General features: G+C 36.6%; 1 protein-coding gene across 5 annotated transcripts in view; it reads right to left on the reverse strand.

Moving 5' to 3' along the window:
- abr (ABR activator of RhoGEF and GTPase) overlaps nucleotides 1-21,702 on the reverse strand; it is a 372,538-nt gene that overhangs the window by 41,278 nt on the left and 309,558 nt on the right. The window contains exon 1 of one of the 5 annotated variants that reach the window (XM_067405887.1): nucleotides 91-261. The exons of the other annotated variants lie outside the window; for them this stretch is intronic. Coding sequence (XP_067261988.1) covers nucleotides 91-246 — 156 coding nt within the window. The 5' untranslated portion in view covers nucleotides 247-261. Of the gene's footprint in view, nucleotides 1-90; nucleotides 262-21,702 lie in introns of those variants that run through there. 5 annotated transcript variants of the gene reach the window in all.

Consider the following 21,702-nt stretch of genomic DNA (forward strand, 5'->3'; position numbering starts at 1 on the left):
AGTTAAAAGCCAGGACAGATGAAAAGAATGAGACCAGAAGCTGCAGAGAGAGAATGTAACAGATGGAGAAAGAATGAAAGAGCAAGTGACCTTTTGCCGGAGCAGTTTACTGCGCACACGGCCCCACAGTTTGGCGCCGCTGTTGGTGTGTTTTTTGATGGCTGAAGGATCGTCCACGCAGCAGTGCCGCTCCACGCGCTCACACACTGAGTTCAGATTACAGTCCGTCACCACAATCTCGGTCATCCTGTCTGTGTTCCTCTCACAGCAACGCACAGAGAAAGAGGGGGGGGGGGCTGACTCCTGGAACACCAGTAGAATGGTTCCCAAAGGTAAAATCAAACTCTTCCCAAATTCTTCACAGCAAATGGATAAAAAACACTTATCTAAAATAAAAAATACAACTTTTTTTTCTTGTGTCTTTACTTGGAGATCACAAGACAAAATTCTTCACTTCTTAAGTTGAGTGCTCTCTGAAGATGGATTAACAAAATGATACAGAAAATCAACATAAAAATGAACCCTGTGAAATAAAGGGCTCATTTCTGGAGGAAAGTAAACATTGCCATGTTTCTGCCTTTTCTCAAGTTTAATATTTAAAGTATAGATCCTTCAGTGGATATTAAAGTAACTCTCTCCTCCACCTGCATCTCTCTCCCGCTGCTCTCTGCTGCGCTTTCCTCAACGTCTGATCCCCAGAAAACAGAGGGTAAGAGGAAGAATGAGTGGGAGGAGAAAAGGAGAGAGAGAGGGAGGGGGTGAGCTGATTCCATCACCATGCAGTTTTTAAGTCTCCAGATGTAAGATGGAGGGAGAGGAAGAAGAGAGACATAAAGGTGTAACGTTCTTTGTGTGCTGAGTTACCTCAGTATCAGGGGTGATTCTAGGAATTAAATATTAGGATTTCAATATAGGGGATTAGAATCTTTAGAACAAATTAACTCCACATGATGTTTCTCTGTCTCTGTCATTCACTCTTATTATCAGTTTAAATACAGAGATTCAAACGTATCAGGGGTGAAAATATTTATTAGGTAATATATTTATATTCATACAGAAGTAAATGTTTTTTTAAACCTTTTTTTTGAACATGTAATGTTTTAAACACTTTTTTTAACTCTTCATTTGTGCAGTAAAATTAACTGTAAACACTTCTCATTTTCATTCATAGCATTAACATGGACAATTTGCCATGCTTTAATGGAAGATTTCTGTCCCCTGGTGGAAAACAAACATTTTTAACATTAAAATGACATGAAATTACCAATATAACTAGTAGATGGCTGCAGGGGGCCACTCATTAGCTCATTTGCCATTTCCAATCTGTTTTATAGTTCTTTTCATGTGTTTTGCTTTTGGATTTATTATGAAATTAATATTATAGTAAGAGTAGAAAAGTGAATATTAAAGCAAGAGTAGAAAAAGTCTTCAGAAGTGTCTTATGCTTGGTGAGCATAAGACACTTCTTTCAAAAACAATAAAAAGTCTTACCAACCCCAAATTTTTCAGTGATAGAATATATATATAAAAACTAATTATTTATTATTTTATATTCATATTTATACAAAATTGTAACTTTTATACAGTGTTTAATTTGTTGATTTAATTAAAAATCATTGTATTACAGTATTTTTACTGTAATACTTTATTTACAGTAATGAGAATCATCACTGAGAACAAAAGAAAAAAAGTATAAATCAAAAATAAAAACTTAATTTGATGGAAAACATACTTAATTTTCATACAAAATAGTGTTAATAATGCAAAAATTGTAATGGACCTAAAATAGGCTTCAGTTACTTTGTGGCAAATATAACTGCAGATTTCTGTTTTGATTTTGGTGTAAAATATGACCTGGACAATGGTTCCTCACGTTCGTCCAAAAACTCCTGTGGGTGACTATCATCTGAGACCTGACCTGAACCACCACGTTCTCTACTTAAACACAAAGTTAGAGACAAAAACACCCTTAAAGTTTGTGTGTTAGTGAAGACAAACATATCTGACACTATGGTTACAGAGCACATTCTCTGCTTCTGTAATCTCTGCAGAGTGTGTCATTGGGAGCCTGAGGCGACCGCGTCTTGTGGGTGTTGGTATACATATGTTGGTTATGTAAGCAGGAATGGGATTGTTCTACATCTTCTGTCTTCATGCTAGTCTCTGGAGCAGCACGCAATGGTTTACCAGGTTTACAGTTTCTTTCTCTTTCATTCCATTTATCCTCATGCCACCTTTCCTCCATTCAAATCTCATTTATATTGCATAAGACTGAAAAAAAAAATCACTGTATTACTAGTTCTTTGTGACAACCTCACAGTTGCTGCAGGAACTGTGCCTGGTGTTGGCAAAGATCAAATGGGTGTACTTAAAAATAATTTGGTACAAGTGCTGCACCATGCACCTAAGCACATCCAGTTACCCAGGATTCATCTGAACATGCTCTCCATGCACCAATGGAATCAGCATCCACAAAACCCTGCAGCACAAGTTCCATGTATTCCCTGTTCCTGTGTGCAAGTTTATTAAATATTTTGGCTAATTTTATTATGATTTTAGCTACCAAAAATAGTGAAGTACTCTCAGTTCTATGTAACACATTTTAGCATTGTTTAAATTTAATAACATGAACTAACAATGAACAGTTATATTTTTTATTAAATAACATTAACATAGATAAATAAATACTATAACAAATGTATTGGTCATTGTTAGTTAATGCATTAACTAATGTTAAATAATAGGACCTTAATGTAAACTGTAAACTGCTCTGAAACTGTATTTATTGGTGAAAAGTCATATACAAGTAAATCTGAACTTAAAATCTAACACTAATCACTTAAAAACAATTTTCAGACATTATTTTAATTTTGGCTTCAGAACAAGTAACAATATAAAATAAAATCAACATTTTGTACATTTAATATCAAATTCTCACACTGTCTTTACACAATGAATATTTATATGTATATTTTAGAAAGGGGGTTATCATCAAAAAAATCTGATCTAGGAGTCACGTGACCTCGACCAGCGATGTGGCTGTAAGTTTTTAGGCTCATCCTCAAATCCCCATAAAGTTAACATATTGGAGAATTCCGTGCTAAGAATCGCATTCATCTGATTACTAATGTCGTCTAGCAAATCGGCAACACAAAGGGAATGTACAAATTCCCAATTTAAGAAAAGACCGAAAGAAATCCTAGGCCTATCAACCGAGGAACTCGACGACGCCATTTTAAGAGCTGTTAAACTGGCCTTGACTGAGCAACAACAGCACTTTGATAAGGCAGTTCAGGCAGCGGTTAAAGGAGCTGTAGATAATTTTGTGATACCACAACTAACAGATCTGAAATGTCAAGTCAAGCAGGCGAACGAATCTGTCAGCGGTCTCGCCCGTGACGTTGAAGAACTGGGTAAATCCTCGCAAAAGGCGAACTCTCGATTTGATTCCCTCCATGCCACGGTACGTGCTTAAAATTAAGATATTAGAGACCACGATAGAAAGATTGCATCACTCTCTGCAAGATTAACGGAAATGGAAGACAGGAATCGCCGTTCAAATCTGAGGCTAGTGGGCTTACCAGAATCTGAAGAGGGGTCAGATCCGATTGGGTTTCTCAAGAAGTTTTTACCGTTATGGATACCCTCCCTGGCTGGTCGTGAGATTAAAATTGAGAGAGCGCATCGCCTTTACAACAGGAGGGAAACTGAAACATCGCGCTCTCGCACTTTGATCTTCAAACTTTTGGATTACGCTGATCGGCAGGCAATTCTGGGCGCAAGAGAGGCTTACCCTGTGAAACACAAGGAACGAATCCTGTCCTTCTATCCCGACTTCAGTAACGAGACGACGAAAAAGCGGATGGAATTCAACCAAGTACGAAAGAAGATGATCGCCCTTGGTCTTAGGCCATTCCTTGTTTACCCAGCCGAGCTGAAACTGACACATCGAGGCCAACCTCTGATCTTCAAAACACCACAAGAGGCAGAGAAATTCCTCGACACCAAGGAGACTCCGGGTAGCCTACTCCATCAAAGAAACCTTCTGCAACTGCTTCGATGATGGAACATCAACGCAATCTCTGGGAAGACGATGCGCAGGATATGACTGCCTAGGCTGGAAGTTATGGTATGTTCCACTGAAAGACATTGTGGGTCTGGACGCGACGAGAATTCGGTTTGGTTACTTGTGTTTAAGTAAATCTATTTGCAACGCACGGGACGTCATGTGAAGAAATCGGGGACTGAGGAAATTAAGTTAGTTGCATCGGCGTCTAAAAAGAGTCACGGCTTGTGATTTTCTTTTTCTTTTTCTTCTTCAAGCCTCGGGGTCGCTGTACATGACCTGGCGGCTGGTGTACATAGTTATAACTGTCAGCCAGGGGCGATTCTAGGATTTTGATTTTAGGGGGGCTCAGCCCCCAATAAGGGTATGATTAAAAAAATATTATTTGACTGACTGTTGCCAGTGCCCAAGGATGTCGACCGGAAGTTGAAGTCGGCTGCGTGCCGCCATCTTGTAGCAGAACTTCACTTGCGTTAGCATCCCATTGACTCCCATTCATTTTGGCGTCACTTTGACAGCGAATAACTTTACATCTGAGGCGTTTAAAGACTCCATTTGTCCATAATTTATTTCTAAACATACACGACAATGTATAAAGGGCTCCATTACCTTCTATGTTACATTATGGCCCCGTAGAAACAGTTTTTGTAAAAATAGGCTAACGATTGCGTCATAACCACTCGACTCTCTGTCGCACAGTAGAGAAATTACCGTACAGACAGGAGGAGAAGCTCGCAGGCAATAGTATGCATTAACTTAATATGGCATACTGGCGTTACATTTTAAAATATTATACAAAATAATTAATCAGAATATTTACTCCTGCTCACTCACGCCAAAGAACTCCCCGCTCAAGCTCGCCGTCTCTGCAAGATTAACGATGGCAGTTTGGCAGCCATCTACAATGAAATATTTTAGTTTTTTAGCTTTTTAGCCTTTATAATCAACAATACAGTTGGATATTCATAAAGTCACCCCATGAAAATTGATGTCATTTTAAGTATTTTAACTAACCAGCTAATATTCATTAAGAATATAGACAAACCATGTATTAATGTAATTGTCTATTGGCAATATGATTAATCTGTTCTATATTTATTTCTATTTATTAAAAATAACAACATGAATTATCAATTCAAATCTAGTATAAATAGTATAAATCAAGAAAATCAAAAATCCCTTTACTCTACACTTATTTATGTATCATGACACTCCTCCTGATTCATTATTACTTAATACAAAACTATATTTAATAATACAAAACAAAATAGCTCCACATTCTCTCTCTGGGCCATCTAGTGCTTTCAGACAATGATGTGTGTCATTTCTGTGCATGGCTGCATAATGTAATGTCAAAATACATTATAATATGTCTGTAATTGTAAAAAGTAAATTAAAATAAATCATGATCGTTTTCTGAATCTAAAGTATGTTTTCATGGGTGTTAATCACTTCATTTTTGTAGGGATAAAAAACAACTATCACACAAGGGCTGAAGGTGAACGCAGCGAAACGTATTTGTATTGGATGAGAAACCGAGCCGTCCCGTGTGCTCCCAATGCTCCAGTAACAATACATTATGTAAACTGCAATGCATTTATGACAAAGAACTGCACCGATGCAGATGTAATATCATAGCATTAGCAATCTATCAATAAATGCACGCACACACGACACACACCTTGTGCTCTCTGATGTTCGCTCTGCTCGGCGCCCCTGCAGATTAAAAAATGCGCTAAATCCAAGCAGACTCAGATAAGGGGAGGAGCCAAAACTTGACGCAGCTTGCCGCCGTTTCAAATTAGTTTTTTTAAAGGGGACTGAAGCGATCAAAAATTTATTAATCAAATATATTTTTTTAGGGGGGCTGGGCAGAAGTTTAGGGGGGCTGAAGCCCCCCTAAAAAAGGCCTAGTGACGCCCCTGCTGTCAGCACAATTGTTCGCTTACTTAAGAGGTTAAATATCATAATGTTAAGGGGTGTGCTCAAAATATCGATTCTTAGATACATACCGATATAATAAAAAAAGATACAGTATCGACATTCTAGCCCTTAGTATCGATACTCCGCCCATTTACGGCCCGCCCTCCAACTCTACCCGGCCCACAACTGATATCAAAAATAAAACATAATCCGGCCCGCTAAATTATTATTATTATTATTATTATTTTCTAGTTGCTACCTGTCTGATATGCAACGAAAAAGTCGCGGTTTTATGAGGGCATTCACAAATCGCGTCACATAAACGGCCGCGCCGCATTGCTTTCGCTTCAGTGGCGTCTGTTGTTGCTATGCAACCATGAGCCGAGCTCTCCACCGCGTCGCTTCTATTATGAGCGCGCTCGCCTAAATTACAGTAAAAGCACTCGACTTTACGTCACGAGCGCCGATGTAAAAATTAAACGTTACCTATGCTCAAACAGCATCTTGGACAAATGAGTCTCAGCTGTGTGAGCACAAGCTCTGGTGTCTGTCAAGAAACAGAAGAGTGTACAAATGTACTCAGGGATTGTATTTGTTCTGTACAGTGTTGTTCAGTGCAAGATTTTAATGTCACAGCTAACATAAACTAAGGGAAAATATTTCCACTAAATGTTAAAAACTAATAATGTATGTAACAATGAGATATTTTTATTTTTTGGCAAAATAAAGTTGATATATAGCTCCAGTTTTTTGTTTACTTCTGACCCCTCCACGCCACAAATGTTGCTGGTTTTGTTCCTAAATTACTCATTTTTTTTTTATTCTATGCACCTTGTTGGATGTGAGAAGTTGCACCAGACAATTGCAATTAATAGTATTACATTAGTAGTATTATATTACTATATTAGTAGAATTATGTTAGTAATAGTATTATATAATTATATTACACTGTGTAACAATGAGAGAGACACTGCTGTTTACATTTAGTATGGTAAATAAAATATTTATAGTATAGGTGTAAAAATATTTTAGTAATGAAATTTGAAGTAAATGAGAAATAATGCAAAGGAAAGTAAATTTTCTGAAATGTTGCACTTTCTTGCGCTTGAATGTTAAAATGGCCCTCCTATGAGGTGTCAATCACAGAAACGGTCCCTCGCCAATTTGAGTTTGAGACCCCTGCTCTAAAGGCAGATGTTTGGACACATTTTGGTTTTAAAGCAAAGGAAGGAAACCAAGGGATCGATAAAACAAATGCAATCTGCAAGCATTGCCAGGCTTCTATACGCTACACCGGTAATTCATTTTTTTCAATTCAAGATTTTAAAAATCCATCCTGTTATGAGGTAGATTAGATTTGTTGTTGTGCCAAATGTTAAAGCAAGATGAAGCATTTAAGTGATTTCATAGTGAAATATGTAATGGCAGTACATGGTGTCACAAAAAAGAATTATAAGAAGATTTAATAAGAAGAATAATAATAAGAAGATTTTGTGCTTGTGTGAGCTCAGACTGTACCCTTGGAAAGTTAAATGTTGACTTGTGGTAATTTCCAGATTAATACAATTTGTGTACAATTAATCAGAGCACTTAAAGTTGCAAATATTTAAGCTAAATGCACTTTGTTATAATGCACTTTTGTCTTCAATAAAAATTCTGTTTGTTGAGTAAATGTGTTCAGCATTAACTAACTGGCTCTGGCCCATGTATTTTTATTGAATCGTATTACATTGTATCAAATCGTATCGAGACAGCTCTGTATCGAGGTACGCATCGAATCGTGACCTGTGTATCGAGGTATGTATCGTATCGCCAGGTTCTCCAAGGTATACAGCCCTAATAATGTTTGGTCGCATGGAAATACGCTTTCAAAATCCCATTCTGTATGATGTACGTTATTCTCTCGGTCTGAATGGCGGGGCTCTATATTATTAGTTGGAATATACACGGGCTGAATACTCCTATTAAGCGCACAAGATGCTTGGAATTATTGCACCGTAAATCTGTATCCATAGCATTCATTCAAGAGTCGCATTTAAAATCTGTAGATGTCCATCGTTTTCAAAACAGACAATTCAAGTTGGTAGCGCACTCATTAGCTGACACTAGAACAAAGGGAGTTTTAATTCTAGTATGTAGGAAATTACAGATATCAGTAGACTATACAGAGAATCTGATGAATGGAAGATGCGTGTGCGCTCTTGTTGAAATTAATAATAATAAGATGCTTTTAGCTTCTGTCTATGCCCCAAACATATTTAATCCATCATTTTTTATGTCACTTGAAAAAAGTTTAAGCAAATTTCCTGATATACCCCTTATTATAGGAGGTGACTTCAATTCTTATCTAGACCCAGTGATGGATCGATCATCTGGAGGACAATCCTCTCCCTGAATTTCATCACTTGCATTTAAAACATTTATATCCAATTTAAACTTGGTTGATTTATGGCGCTTTAGAAATATCAATTTTAAAGATTTCTCTTTTTATTCTGCTCGCCACCACACATATTCTAGGATCGATTATATATGTGTAACAGTATTCCGCATATAACGATGTTACCCATTCAAATCTCTGATCACTCCCCTATACTTTGCAATATCACTCCTTCTACCTTCACTCCCAAGTTTTATAGGTGGCGATTTAATGACAGTCTGTTGACAAATTTAGAGTTTATGGTACAAATTAAACAACAGATTAAGGAGTTCTTGGAGATTAATAGATCACATTGTAAAAATCCACAGATATTATGGGAGACTTGCAAGTGTTTTATAAGAGGGTCTTGTATAGCTTTTTCTTCAAAATTGAAAGCACTTAGAACAAGGAGAATGTCGGAGATTGAACAAGCGGTGCAGTCTTTGGAGGGACAACAAAAAGTACAATTCACGGTGCAAAGAAGTAATACTATATCCGCTTTAAGGGGGGAATATAATTCTTTGTCTTTGCACAAGGCTGAGGTCACTGTGCATAGAACCAGACTAAAATATTATTTTCAGGGAGACAGACCTTCTCATTTGTTGGCGTGGAAACTGAAACAAAATAAAGCAAAATGCTCAATAAACTCCATAAGAAATAATAAGGGTGATATTATAACAGAGCCCAAACAAATTAATCAGGTATTTTATGATTTTTATAAGAGTTTATACACTTCTGATAATCCTGTAGATTTGCATAAATGCAAAACCTTTCTTAATAGCATTACTCTACCGAAATTGCAATTGGCAGATATAGATTTTTTGGAGGATTCCCTAACATTGGAGGAGTTAAAGATGGCAGTAAAATCTCTTCAAAAATGGAAGTCCCCGGGCTCAGATGGAATCCCTCCTGAGCTCTATCTGGTCTTGTGGGACACGGTAGGAGTGTTAATATTAGACTCTATAAACTATGCTTTACAACATAAAAAGTTTCATAGGGATCAAAAGACTGCTCTTATATCATTACTGTTAAAAGATGGAAAAGATCCCATGGAATGCTCCAGTTATCACCCCATCTCATTGATATGTGGAGATATTAAATTATATGCTAAAGCTCTTGCGCTAAGATTGGATAAGGTAATGGATAAATTAATTTATTTTGATCAAACAGGCTTTATTAGGGATCATTTGGCAGCAGACAACATCCACAGATTGTTTCATATTTTGGAAAGGGCAGAATTGTTTACTGAAGACTGGGCTGTGTTCTCTTTGGATGCAGAAAAGGGCTTTGACAGGCTGGAATGGCCATATCTGTGGGCAGTAATGAAACATTTGGGATTCGGACCAAGATTTTTATCTATGATACAAATTCTATACGAAACTCCCCTGGCCTCTGTTATCACAGGCACATGTCAGTCCTCATCTTTTCCATTGCAGAGGGGCACACGACAAGGCTGCCCTCTCTCACCATTATTATTTGAGTTATCACTAGAACCCCTTGCTCAAGCCGTAAGAGAGCACAAATCCATATATCCCATTGTTGTTCATGGCTCCAAACATTCTATATCACTTTATGCAGACGACATTCTTTTGTTCCTTTCCAACATCAAAATATCAATCTCACACGTGTTAGCCCTGTTCAATGAATTTAAGAATTTGGCAGGCTATAAAATAAACTGGCATAAATCCACACTACTCCCTCTAAATTCACCTTTCACTAACGTTCAATATCCTCCATCCATTCCTGTAAGCAATGTTATCTCCTATTTAGGAATAAAATATACACAAAGTTATCAGAAATCACTCACAAAAATTATAAGGAAATTTCTCAAAAGGTGACAGAAGATTTGCAACGATGGAATACTCTCCCAATTTCTTTACAAGGAAGATTTTCTATCATTAAGATGAACATTCTTCCACGTCTCAATTTTTTATTCTTCATGATTCCAACTTCTCCTCCACCTAAGTTTCTTGAGCAAATCCAATCTTTGATTTCCAAATTTATATGGAACAATAAACAAGCTAGAATTAAGTCTTCTACTTTGCAGCATCCTAAATTGATGGGAGGGTTGTGTTTTCCTAACTTAAAATTTTATTACTGGCCATTTCAACTAAGATCTTTAAAGGTCTGGATGGATGAGAATTCCAAGGTGCCTTGGAAATCCATAGAGACCGCACTGGTACAGCCTAACAGGCTTCAAGACCTTCCATACACAGATTTAAAAGGCAAGAAATTTAAAGTTAAATTTGGCACTATAATTGCTAATAGTTTGACAGTTTGGAAAAAAGCAGAGAAACTGTTTGAAACAGTACCTAAATTTCATAAACTTTCTCCTTTATGGAATAATACTAATATATTGACAGGAAAGAAACCTTTCACATGCCCACTTTGGGCTGCTAAGGGAATTTGTACGCTGGGAGACATATATGGTGAAGATGGTTTATATTCATTTAAAAATCTACAGACTTTGTTTGACATACTTGGTTATTCTTTTTTTCTTTATCTGAGACTGAGATTGGCCATGAAGGCTTACAGAGTTCCATGGAACATATCACTACCTTCACATCCACTGGCAGGATTGTTTGATCCTGGAAAAGAGTCCTGGTTTCACAAATTTATAACTCTCTTTTAAAATCACAATGTAAACGATTGTCAATTGAGGTAGTGTGGGAAAAGGACTTGGAGCAGGCTGGACTTCATCCTGATTGACTCACTGTATGGTCAAATATGAGGGAAACATCTCGAAATTGGAGTCACCAACTTATTCATTTTAAAACTATCCATAGAGCCTATGCGACGCCATATAGACAATACAGAATGGGATTAATATCTGATCCTAACTGCACTATATGTCAAAGATCTGTAACTGGTACAATGTATCACATGTTTTGGGAATGTTCAGTAATTAATCATTTTTGGACTTAAGTTTGTCGGGACTTAGAAGAACTGATTAACAGTAAGATCACTCCAGATCCTTGCCTGTGCTTGCTGAATGATGTTTCTTCTTTGAACCTTGGATAAAAGGATTCTTTTTTTCAGGTTTCACTGCTGCAAAGAAATCAATAATCGCACTATGGTGGGACACTAAGGCAGACATCTCAAGACTGTGGCTACTGAATATGCAACAAATAGTTACGATGGAATTCTCCTTAGCTAGATTTAATAAAGCTAAACCAAGAATGGTACAGGCTTGGCAAAGAGCTGTAGAATCTATTGGTGACCTACTCATTAGGTAGTGAGATGTAGATGTATCTCCTTAGAACTGTGAAGTATCCATATCTAGGGTATAATTATGTAATCTAAAGTACTCATCTTCTATGTAAGCAGTGCTGACAGAATTTGTTTATTATCTGTTTTGTTCAGTTTTGATTTTTTATTTACTCATTTTATTTTATATATATATATATATATATATATATATATATATATATATATATATATATATATATATATATATATATATATGGTTTTTTTTTGGTAAGTTTTGTGTTCTTTTGAAAATCTAATAAAAAGTAAGTCACACACTCACACACACACACACACACACACACACACACACACACACACACACACACACACACACACACACACACACACACACACACACACACACAAAAACTGTTAATGTGACATTGATTTTATAAAACAGTTCAACAACAACAACAACAAAAAGGTAATATTAAGTGATAAACATTTTAAAAGCAATACTGTCAGTGATGTTTGCTTAGTTTTGCAACAAAATAATAGTTCCAACAAAAGCCACAGAAGAACAGCAGAAACACGCAGCGGTATTTCGTGAATGAATCTGTGGCTCTGAACAAATCATAAGAGTAAATGATTCAATGACGATTTAAATGCAGCCACTTGCTTCGTTACTGAATGAATGAATGACTTAATGACTCATTCACTAAGACAGTGACTTACCACCAATTACTGGCGGTTTCAGGTTTAATATCACTTCGTTTTTACCATATTTGCATATTTCTCTATTGAACCTTTTTATTTAAAACATTATTTTAAAAAGGCATTTATAAAGGCATATTGATATAATTACTGATTAAGATGTATTGGGTGTTCTCAGCAGCTTGAGCACTCTAACTCTCTTTCTCTCTGTCTCCAGAGGTTTGTGGTAAGAGGGCATGTAAGAACACTGCAGCTGGTTAGTTTTAAAATAAAGATAAAATGCAGCGGACTAATTCGGGCAATGCATCATCCTGCGGAAAGAATGTGTGGGAAAAAATGTAGAGAGACACTTTAGAATAAGGCAAATGGCTTAAACGTGCTTGAAACACATGTTATAAGATGTTTTAAGAGTAAAACTATTGTACACCTTGAACAGCAGAAATGTTTCTGCTGTGGTACATCTCTTCTCCAGAAGCATCATGCCCCCTTAGAGCCAAGTGATTTTAAATGCAACTTCAAAAAAATATTAAAACTTCTTATTAAAAAAATTATTTGCATGATAACTGTAGGTTGAAAAGATGTTTATCTAAAACACTATGCCTGAAATGACAAATTCAAATGTATAAATTTGGCCAGTCCATTTGAGTCACAGGTTTTACATCTTCTGCTGTAAACTGAACATTTTGCAATCATCTACCTTTTAGGGCTGGGCGATATGACGATATTATCGTATATCGACGATGTCTTGGAAGTATCACAATGTCGATATTAAAAGTCAGTTACAGACGATAATCGCCAATATCAAGAGAAAAAAAAAAAAAATTTAACATAGTCCCGTAGTTACCATTCACATATTTATTCACATGCAACAGCATAAATAAAATATTTTGTAGCCTATAGTATTTAATAGGGTTAGGAATAATAATAATAATAATAAAAAAAAAATCTATTCTGGAATCACATTTACTTATAAGGCCAGGAATCGAATAGGCCTATGCTACTCTTTATAAAATTAACATTTTGATTTTGCTTATTAACAATGCATTTTTATTTTTAAAACATTCCCGTAAACACAGTTTTGTGAGTGTGTAACAGACTATATTGGATTCGTGCATTGACATCAACCTAGACCTATTCCGCGGCGCTAATTATGTAGGCTACATTTCTGTTTAAACTGACATGATTATTAAATTAAAATGAAAAGGATAAATTAAATTAGAATGAATAGCCTAAATGCCTATAACTCATTAAAAATAACCACCTTTGTTTCCCAGTGGTTTCGTTTTACACGGAAAAGGATTCACATCCCGCACCTGCAGCAAAATATATTCATATAGCCTAAATATAACGAATAAATACACAAAATATATCCACTTAAACAATTAACAGATTAACAAAACGAAAGAAAAAAAAAACTGAAGCCATATGCTGTTTCAATTGATTTATTTTTTTTTGCGACGCTCTCCACATAAACACGTAGCCTAAGACAGAAGAAAGTGGTGGGCCTACCTGTTTTCTTTATTTTACAAAAACAAAATGTTTTGATTTTATTTTTAGTGTACATAGATATGATTAAACTCTTTACAGTTCATGTATGACCAAAAATGTGTTGGTCTAAGCTATTTTAAGTTGTTTTCACCGGCGCCTCGCGCGCACACATAGCACTGCTTGACATCGCAGCCTGTCCATTATAAAAATAAATTTCGTTATAAGAGGCCTGTAAGGAGGACACATCGGAGCTATAAAACATGAGAAAAAATAACCTTTCCGTTTCTGGTCATGCAAAACAAACTGTTTTTAATTGCTTTTAGACAAATAACAAATACATTATAGCTTCACTAGAAGTTTAAAAAACAGCGCTACGCGTTTAAAATTAAATAAATTAAACATATCATCATGATATGTGTTCGACGTTTCTCTTCCAAAAATGAAAGCGAAACATCGGACCTTAAGAAAAAATAGGCAAGACACATTTGACATCAACATGCATCATTCTTACAATCACCACCAGAATGTCCACCTTCTCAATGAACTCCGTTAAACTCTAATCAATTCAACAGTTCTCTTCACGAAACGAAATTCATTTCAAACGCTTGAGTAGTGTGGAAATGATTAACATAAAGCTAATGTTTTTATATTAAAGCACAAACTAAGAAAAGAAAAAACAAACCTTTAATTAAATTAAGTTTATGCCTACTTGCAGGCTATTGTCAGATAAAGTGCAACCAAACTGATGTGTGTTTACAGTCGGCTATGTTGTCTCCGACGGGGAATGGGCGGGGCTCGGCTCGGCGATATTATCGAATATCACGATATTTTTTAAGGCGATTATCGTTCAAATAATTTTTACATATCGCCCAGCCCTACTACCTATTGTTAATTTTGACATTTTTTCCTTTGGAACAGGAGTAATTATCAAACTACTAATTTCCATACAAATAAAAAATAGGGGAAAATAACACAGGGACACATTAAAGCAATCAAAAGTGAAAGATTTATAATGTTACAAAAGATAAAAGGTTTCTTGACCAAATCAGCATATTAGAATGATTTCTGTAGGTTCATTAAAGACTGGAGTAATGGCTACTGAAAATGTAGCTTTCATAGCTTTGTAGCTAACATCACAGGAATAAATTACATTTTAAAAATGATTAAAGTAGAAAAATATTATTTTAAATTGTAATAATATTTCACAATATGACTTTTATCTTTTTTGTTCAGATATAGCCTTAATGAGGATAAGAGACATCTTTCAAAGATGTAAAAAAAAAAAAAAAAAAAAATCTTACCAACCCCAAACCCCAAATTATATATACAGCTATGGAAAAAATTAAGAGACCACTCCAAGTTCAGAAATCAATGTTAAGTGGTCTCTTAATTTTTTCCATAGCTGTATATATATATAAAATGTCTTATCGTGCCTATAGAACCTAGTGATTCAGGACTGAAATTGGTGAACCCTTCCAGAAAATAAAAAATAGGTGCATGATGCCCTTGTTCTTCTCTAGGAAAGTAGAGCAAAATAAATAAATAAATAAATAAATCAAGTAAACTTTAGCATATAAAGGGGGTGGTAAGTGTTTCAGAAAAGATCTCTCTTTCATCTTTTCAGAAACGAGTGACAGTGATGCTCATTAAAGAGGTGAAGCTAAAGGCTGAAAAAGGGAGTTTAGATAAGGGGAGAAACTCTATTCTCTTTCTTCTCTGTCAGAGACTGGCAGTTTACAGCAACAATGCACAAGGGAGGGGAACGGTTTTCCTCTCACAGCCATTTTTATGTCTTTTCTCCTCATGTTTGAGACAACGTCCTGCTCTTTGTGGTTTTCTGTTAAACTGGTTGAGGGTGATATGCTTCAGCTTCCCACAACCTTATATAGGACAAGTGGTTTGGAGAATGGATGGATGAGGGTTGTCCCTGAGGGCACTGAGATAACTACAGGTGGATGTTTAGCAGTAGATAAAGCAAAGTTCTTAATGACATCAGTGTCTCATGACCTAAACTTATAAGTGACAACGAATAAACTTAAACCAAACTCAGTACACAACCTTGTCTCACTAGTTATTCTTGGACTCAGTGACTACATTTGCATTTTGACCAGAGCCACACACATAAAGACACAAAAAGGGTGGCCTGTTAACCATATGCTATGTCTAAAACACATCTGTCCATTTTCAGATGCCACTTCACAGTAATTCCAAACATACTGCTTTTACTGATTTCATAATCACAGAACTCAACTTTACGAGATAATAATGGTTGTATACAATGGTGCTTTATATACATCCAAAAAGAGCTCTAGCTCAGTGTGGAAGCTCCAGACATACTGTAGCAGCAATTACAAGACATCAGCATTTGACGTTTAATTTAAAGGGTTAGTTCACCCAAAAATGAAAATTCTGTCATTGATTACTCACCCTGATGTTGTTCCAAACCCGTAAGACTTTTGTTTATCTTTTTGATCTTTTTGATGAAATCTGAGAGCTTTCTGTCTCTCCATAAACAGCTACACAATTGAAACTGAAACTGAAATTGAAGCGTTAAAAAGTTAATAAAGTGATCATAAAACTTATTCATATGAATTGAGCAGCTTAGTCCAAGTTTTCTGAAGAGACTTAATCGCTTTTTATGATGAACAGATTAAATTTAGGCTTTTACCACTGAACATAAACAGAAGCTCAACTGAACCTGAATGACGTGCAAGAACAAACCTCGTGGAGGCTTGTGTTGCTGCTTAACACACGAGAATGAACCTCAGTGGTTCTCGCATGCTTCAAGCAAACATGCTTGTGTTTCCATTTACCACAACTGATGTGTGAGTTGATGAATGTTTACATGTGAATATAAGCCTAAATTCAATCTGTTCATCATATAAAGTGATCGTCTCTTTAGAAAATTTGAACTAAACAGCTCAGTACATATGGATTTGTTTTACAATCTCTTTATGAACCTTTTAAAGCATCAAAATATAAATTGGGTAGGCTGTCTATGGAGGGACAGAAAGCTCTCAGATATCAAAAAGATCTTCATTTGCATTTCGAAGATGAACAAAAGTCTTATAGGTTTGGAAAGACATGAGGAGGGTGAGTAGTTAATGACAGAATTTTCATTTTTGGGTAAACTACTGTAACACTTTAAATCCTGTTTAAAATTTTTTAAAAGTTGCTTAAAATGTCTCTTACAAAGAAATGCTCACCAAGGCTGCATTTTTTTAATAAAAAAGACTGTAAAATCAGTAGCATTGTGAAATACGGCATTATTGCAATTTGTTGCTCAAGGAACATGTGACCCCAAACATTTAAATAGTATCTATAAAATCAAGTCTTAAAGGTGCCCTCGAATGAAAAATTGAATTTATCTTGCCATAGTTAAATAACAAGAGTTCAGAGCATGGAAATTACATACAGCGAGTCTCAAACTCCATTGTTTCCTCCTTCTTGTATAAATCTCATTTGTTTGAAAGACCTCCGAAGAACAGGCGAATCTCAACATAACACCGACTGTTACGTAACAGTCGGGGTGTACGCCCCCAATATTTGCATATGCCAGCCCACGGTCCCAACATTATCATTATGAAAGGCATTAGACAAGGGCAAAACGTCTGGATGTGCATAGCTGAATCAACAGACTAGGTAAGCAAGCAAGAACAACAGCGAAAAAAGGCAGATGGAGCAATAATAACTGACATGATCCATGATATCATGATATTTTTAGTGATATTTGTAAATTGTCTCTCTAAATGTTTCGTTAGCATGTTGCTAATGTACTGTTAAATGTGGTTAAAGTTACCATCGTTTCTTACTGTATTCACGGAGACAAGAGCCGTCGCTATTTTCATTTTTAAACACTTGCAGTCTGTATAATGCATAAACACAACTTCATTCTTTATAAATCTCTCCAGCAGTGTGTAATGTTAGCTTTAGCCACGCAGCATAGCATCAAACTCATTCAGAATCAGTGTAAACAATATAACAGTATACAATACTCACATAATCCGAACACTTTGTAAAGATCCATTTTGAGGGTTATATTAGCTGTGTAAACTTTGTTAAGGCACTGTTTAAGGCAAGTGCTATCTCTGTGGGCGTGGACCACGGGATTTAAAGGGGCCACAGCATAAATCGGCACGTTTATAATGATGCCCCAAAATAGGCACTTAAAAAAATTAATTAAAAAAAATCTATGGGGTATTTTGAGCTGAAACTTCACAGACACATTCAGGGGACACCTTAGACTTATATTACATCTTTTAAAAACATAATCTAGGGCACCTTTAACCTTTTAAACATTTTCAACACTTGACCACTTCCGGGTCAAGAATGCTGTGCGCGTCTGTGCTGCCGCTTCGCACCAGGACTGTTTGTATGTTTTTGTTACATGTTTTTTCGCAATTCTGTTCGGATTATTTTTTATCAGAATTCTGTCTGGATTACTCCATTTCTCACTGCTGATCTTTGAACTGGACTGTTGTCATTATCAAACTTTTGCTGTCTGTGAGTTTGCCATCGGGCTGCTGTGAGCTCTCTACCCTGTTAATGTCTCCACCACATTTGGTAAGTTACCGCTCTCTCAGTCAGTTGTGCTGTTTGTTTACTGCTTGCGTTTTGTCTCCTATTTAGTCTGCTGTTTTTTGGTAAAGTGACGTTCAGGGTCTGGCTAATGTGTTTTTTTTTTTGCTTATGATTGGCTCTTATTTGCTCAGAACTAACAAGCCTCGGGCAAAAGTTTTTCTTTTTTCTTTTCTTATCTGCCTCATCATTTATCTCACATCCGTAATGGATATTGGATATTTACCATCGCAGCTTGGGCCTTGAACTGCCACTCGCGTCTTGATCGTGTGACGTATGAATACTGCCGGAGGCTAGGGATTCTCTGTCACCCACGATATATACACTGCTCATATGAAGTGTTTTCAGGAGTACCATTTGCTCTAAGCCTGATGCTCTTCCATGCATCTGGACTAACCATAGATTGTCGTCCATGCCCAGACACTTTCCTGCTGGCTATACTATGCAGCACTCCCTATCTATCTAATCTATCTCTCTGGTGCCCTGCAATGTTCCTCTAACTTGAATTCTCTGCATCGTCACTTTGCACTTTTGAACTGTCGATCAATCTCGGACAAAGCCCCTTATCTCAATGAAATTATCACTGACAATAAGCTTGACATTTTTCTTCTCACTGAAACTTGGCAAGTTAAACTGGTTTAACTTGATTATTAATCTGCATGGATTTGATTTTGGATTTCATAATGATTTTTTGAAGTTTTCTCGCACCTGAAGGATATAAGTAACTGCCCTCCACTGCATGGTAAAAGGGGTGGTCTCGCTGTCATTTATTGGGACAATCTCTGACTCACGCAACTTTCAACGATTTTCATGATACCAATACATTTGAATATATGGTATTGAAAGGCTGACTCTCTTATAATTATCTTGCTTTATCGTCCTCCTAAAGGCAACTTTGTCAAACTTTTTTTCTGAACTCAGTGAACTGTTAACCCTTGCCTGTTCATTTCTCCTGCTTGGTGACTTCAATATTCATGTCAATACCGTTTGCTCTAACACTAATCAATTGCTGTCTGTTTTTGAATGTTTTAATCTGACTCAGCATGTTCATTTTCCTACCCATACTCATGGTCATATCCTTGATCTGATATGTACATCAAGGGTTGATATCTCTTCCATCTCTCCTTCTGACACTGGTATTTCTGATCATAAATTTCTTGATTTTAGCCTAAGTCTGCCTATGCGTAAAAAATGCCCTACGACTGTTATATCATATCGCAATCTGAAAGCTATTGATACTGTGTCATTCTGTACGTCTATTGTTTCTTCAAACCTCTCTGATGTCTTTGATATTTCTTCTCCCTCCCTGATATTATCTAACTAGCACTCCATAATTTCTGAAATCTTACAGGAGCCCGCTCCTATTAAGACCAGAAGTGTCCCTTCCTCCCACTCTTCTCCTTGGTACACTCCTGAGCTCTGTATTCCTAAGGCTACTGGTAGACAGCTTGAGCGTATCTACAGAAAAACCATTCTTACTGTACATTATTTAGCTTTTCTTGTTCATCTCAAAACATACAAATCCGCTCTTAACTCTGCTCACACTAGTTTTGTCTCTGCCACAATTAATAAATCAAGCAACAGGCCAAAAACATTATTTAATACAATAAATAAGCTTACCAAACTTCCACCACAGGATCCTCTAGCTTCTAATGTGCTTTGCTGTTCCTTTCTGGATTATCTGCTTGAAAAGACCAATGCCATCCACCATGCTTCTCTAATGATACTACAAAGCTTAGCTATTTGCCAAATCTATCCGGTCAGCCCGTCTTGTTTTTGACTACTCCATCTTCTGTCTCTTAAGTTAATCTTGAAATTCAACTCTTCCTCCTGTTGACTTGACCCTGCTCCTTCTTCTCTCCTGAATTTTTGCCATTCTTCCATCTCTGCACCTATCTCTCACTTCATCAAGACACCTCTTACATCTGCTTAATTTCCTCTGCCACTCAAAACTACTGCAGTTACCCCTGTTCTTAAGAAAACTCACCTTGGTCTCTCAGTTTTTATCCAATTACCATCCTATTTCAAATTAACCCTTCATTGCTAAATAACTGGAAAGTACTGTTGCCTCCCAGCTTCAGTCTTTTCTAGTTGAAAATAATCTCTTCGATCCCTTTCAATCTGGTTTTCACCCCCTCCATAGTACTGAAACTGCACTTGTAAAGGTATAGTGAATGATCTACTACTTTCTGGTGACTCTGGTTCTCTGTCTATACTTCTGCAACTTAATCTCAGCTCTGCCTTCGATACCATCTCCCATGAATTATTTCTCATCTCTCAGATTTGGGTATTTCTGGTATTGCTCTTTCTTGGTTTTCTTCCTGTCTCTCTGACAGACAATTCTACATCTCAGTTAAGGATTTTCGATCACCTACTGTCCCCCTGAAGCGAGGTGTTCCCCAGGGATCCGTTCTCGGGCCATTATTATTCATAATTTACATAATCCCACTTGGTCAGATCTTACAATGTCATGGTCTTAACTATCACTTTTACAGTGATGACATTCAATTAAACTCTATTTGTACACCTGCTCTACCTGCCCAAACTGAAACAAAATCTCTGTGTGTAAGAAATAAAAGATTGGATTAATTTTTTTCTGAAATTTAACATGGACAAAACTGAGATTATTTTTATTGGAACTCCCTCACTCACTAGCAATATTCATTCCTGCCAATTTCACCTGTGAGATTGCTGGTTCTCACATCAAATCATCTAGTACTGTTAAAAAATTAGGTGTAATCTTCGATTCTACTCTCTCCTTACAGGCTCATATTAACTCTATCACCAAATCAGCATTCTTTCATCTACGTCGCATTGCCCAACTCCGTCCCTTCATCATCAAAGACGCTGAAACTGTCATCCATGCATTTGTCTCATCACACCTTGATTACTGTAATGCCCTTTTCAGTGGTTTACCTGCCAGCTCCATTTCCAGATTACAATACATTCAAAACACTGCTGCAAGAATACTTACCCATACCAAACGTTCTGCTTATATCACCCCAATTTTGTATGATCTCCACTGGCGTCCAGTTGCTTACCATATTAAATTAAAAATTCTCCTGCTCGCTTTTAAATCTTTGCATGGCTTGGCTCCCCCTTATGTTTGTAACCTGCTCCTCCCCTACACCCTGACTCGCTCGCTATGTTCCTCTGACTCTGGCCTTCTCGTTGTCCCTTGGCATCGCCTCTCTTCAAAGGGGGCAGATCATTCAGTGTTGTTGCACCTAAACTCTGGAATTCTCTCCCCCTCTCATTCTGTTGTGCAAATAATATTTCTGAATTTAAATCATTACTCAAAACTCACTTATTTTCTGAATGTTGTCTC

Source organism: Chanodichthys erythropterus, chromosome 13 (genome assembly GCF_024489055.1).
Source record: "Chanodichthys erythropterus isolate Z2021 chromosome 13, ASM2448905v1, whole genome shotgun sequence".
Classification (NCBI taxonomy): domain Eukaryota; kingdom Metazoa; phylum Chordata; class Actinopteri; order Cypriniformes; family Xenocyprididae; genus Chanodichthys; species Chanodichthys erythropterus.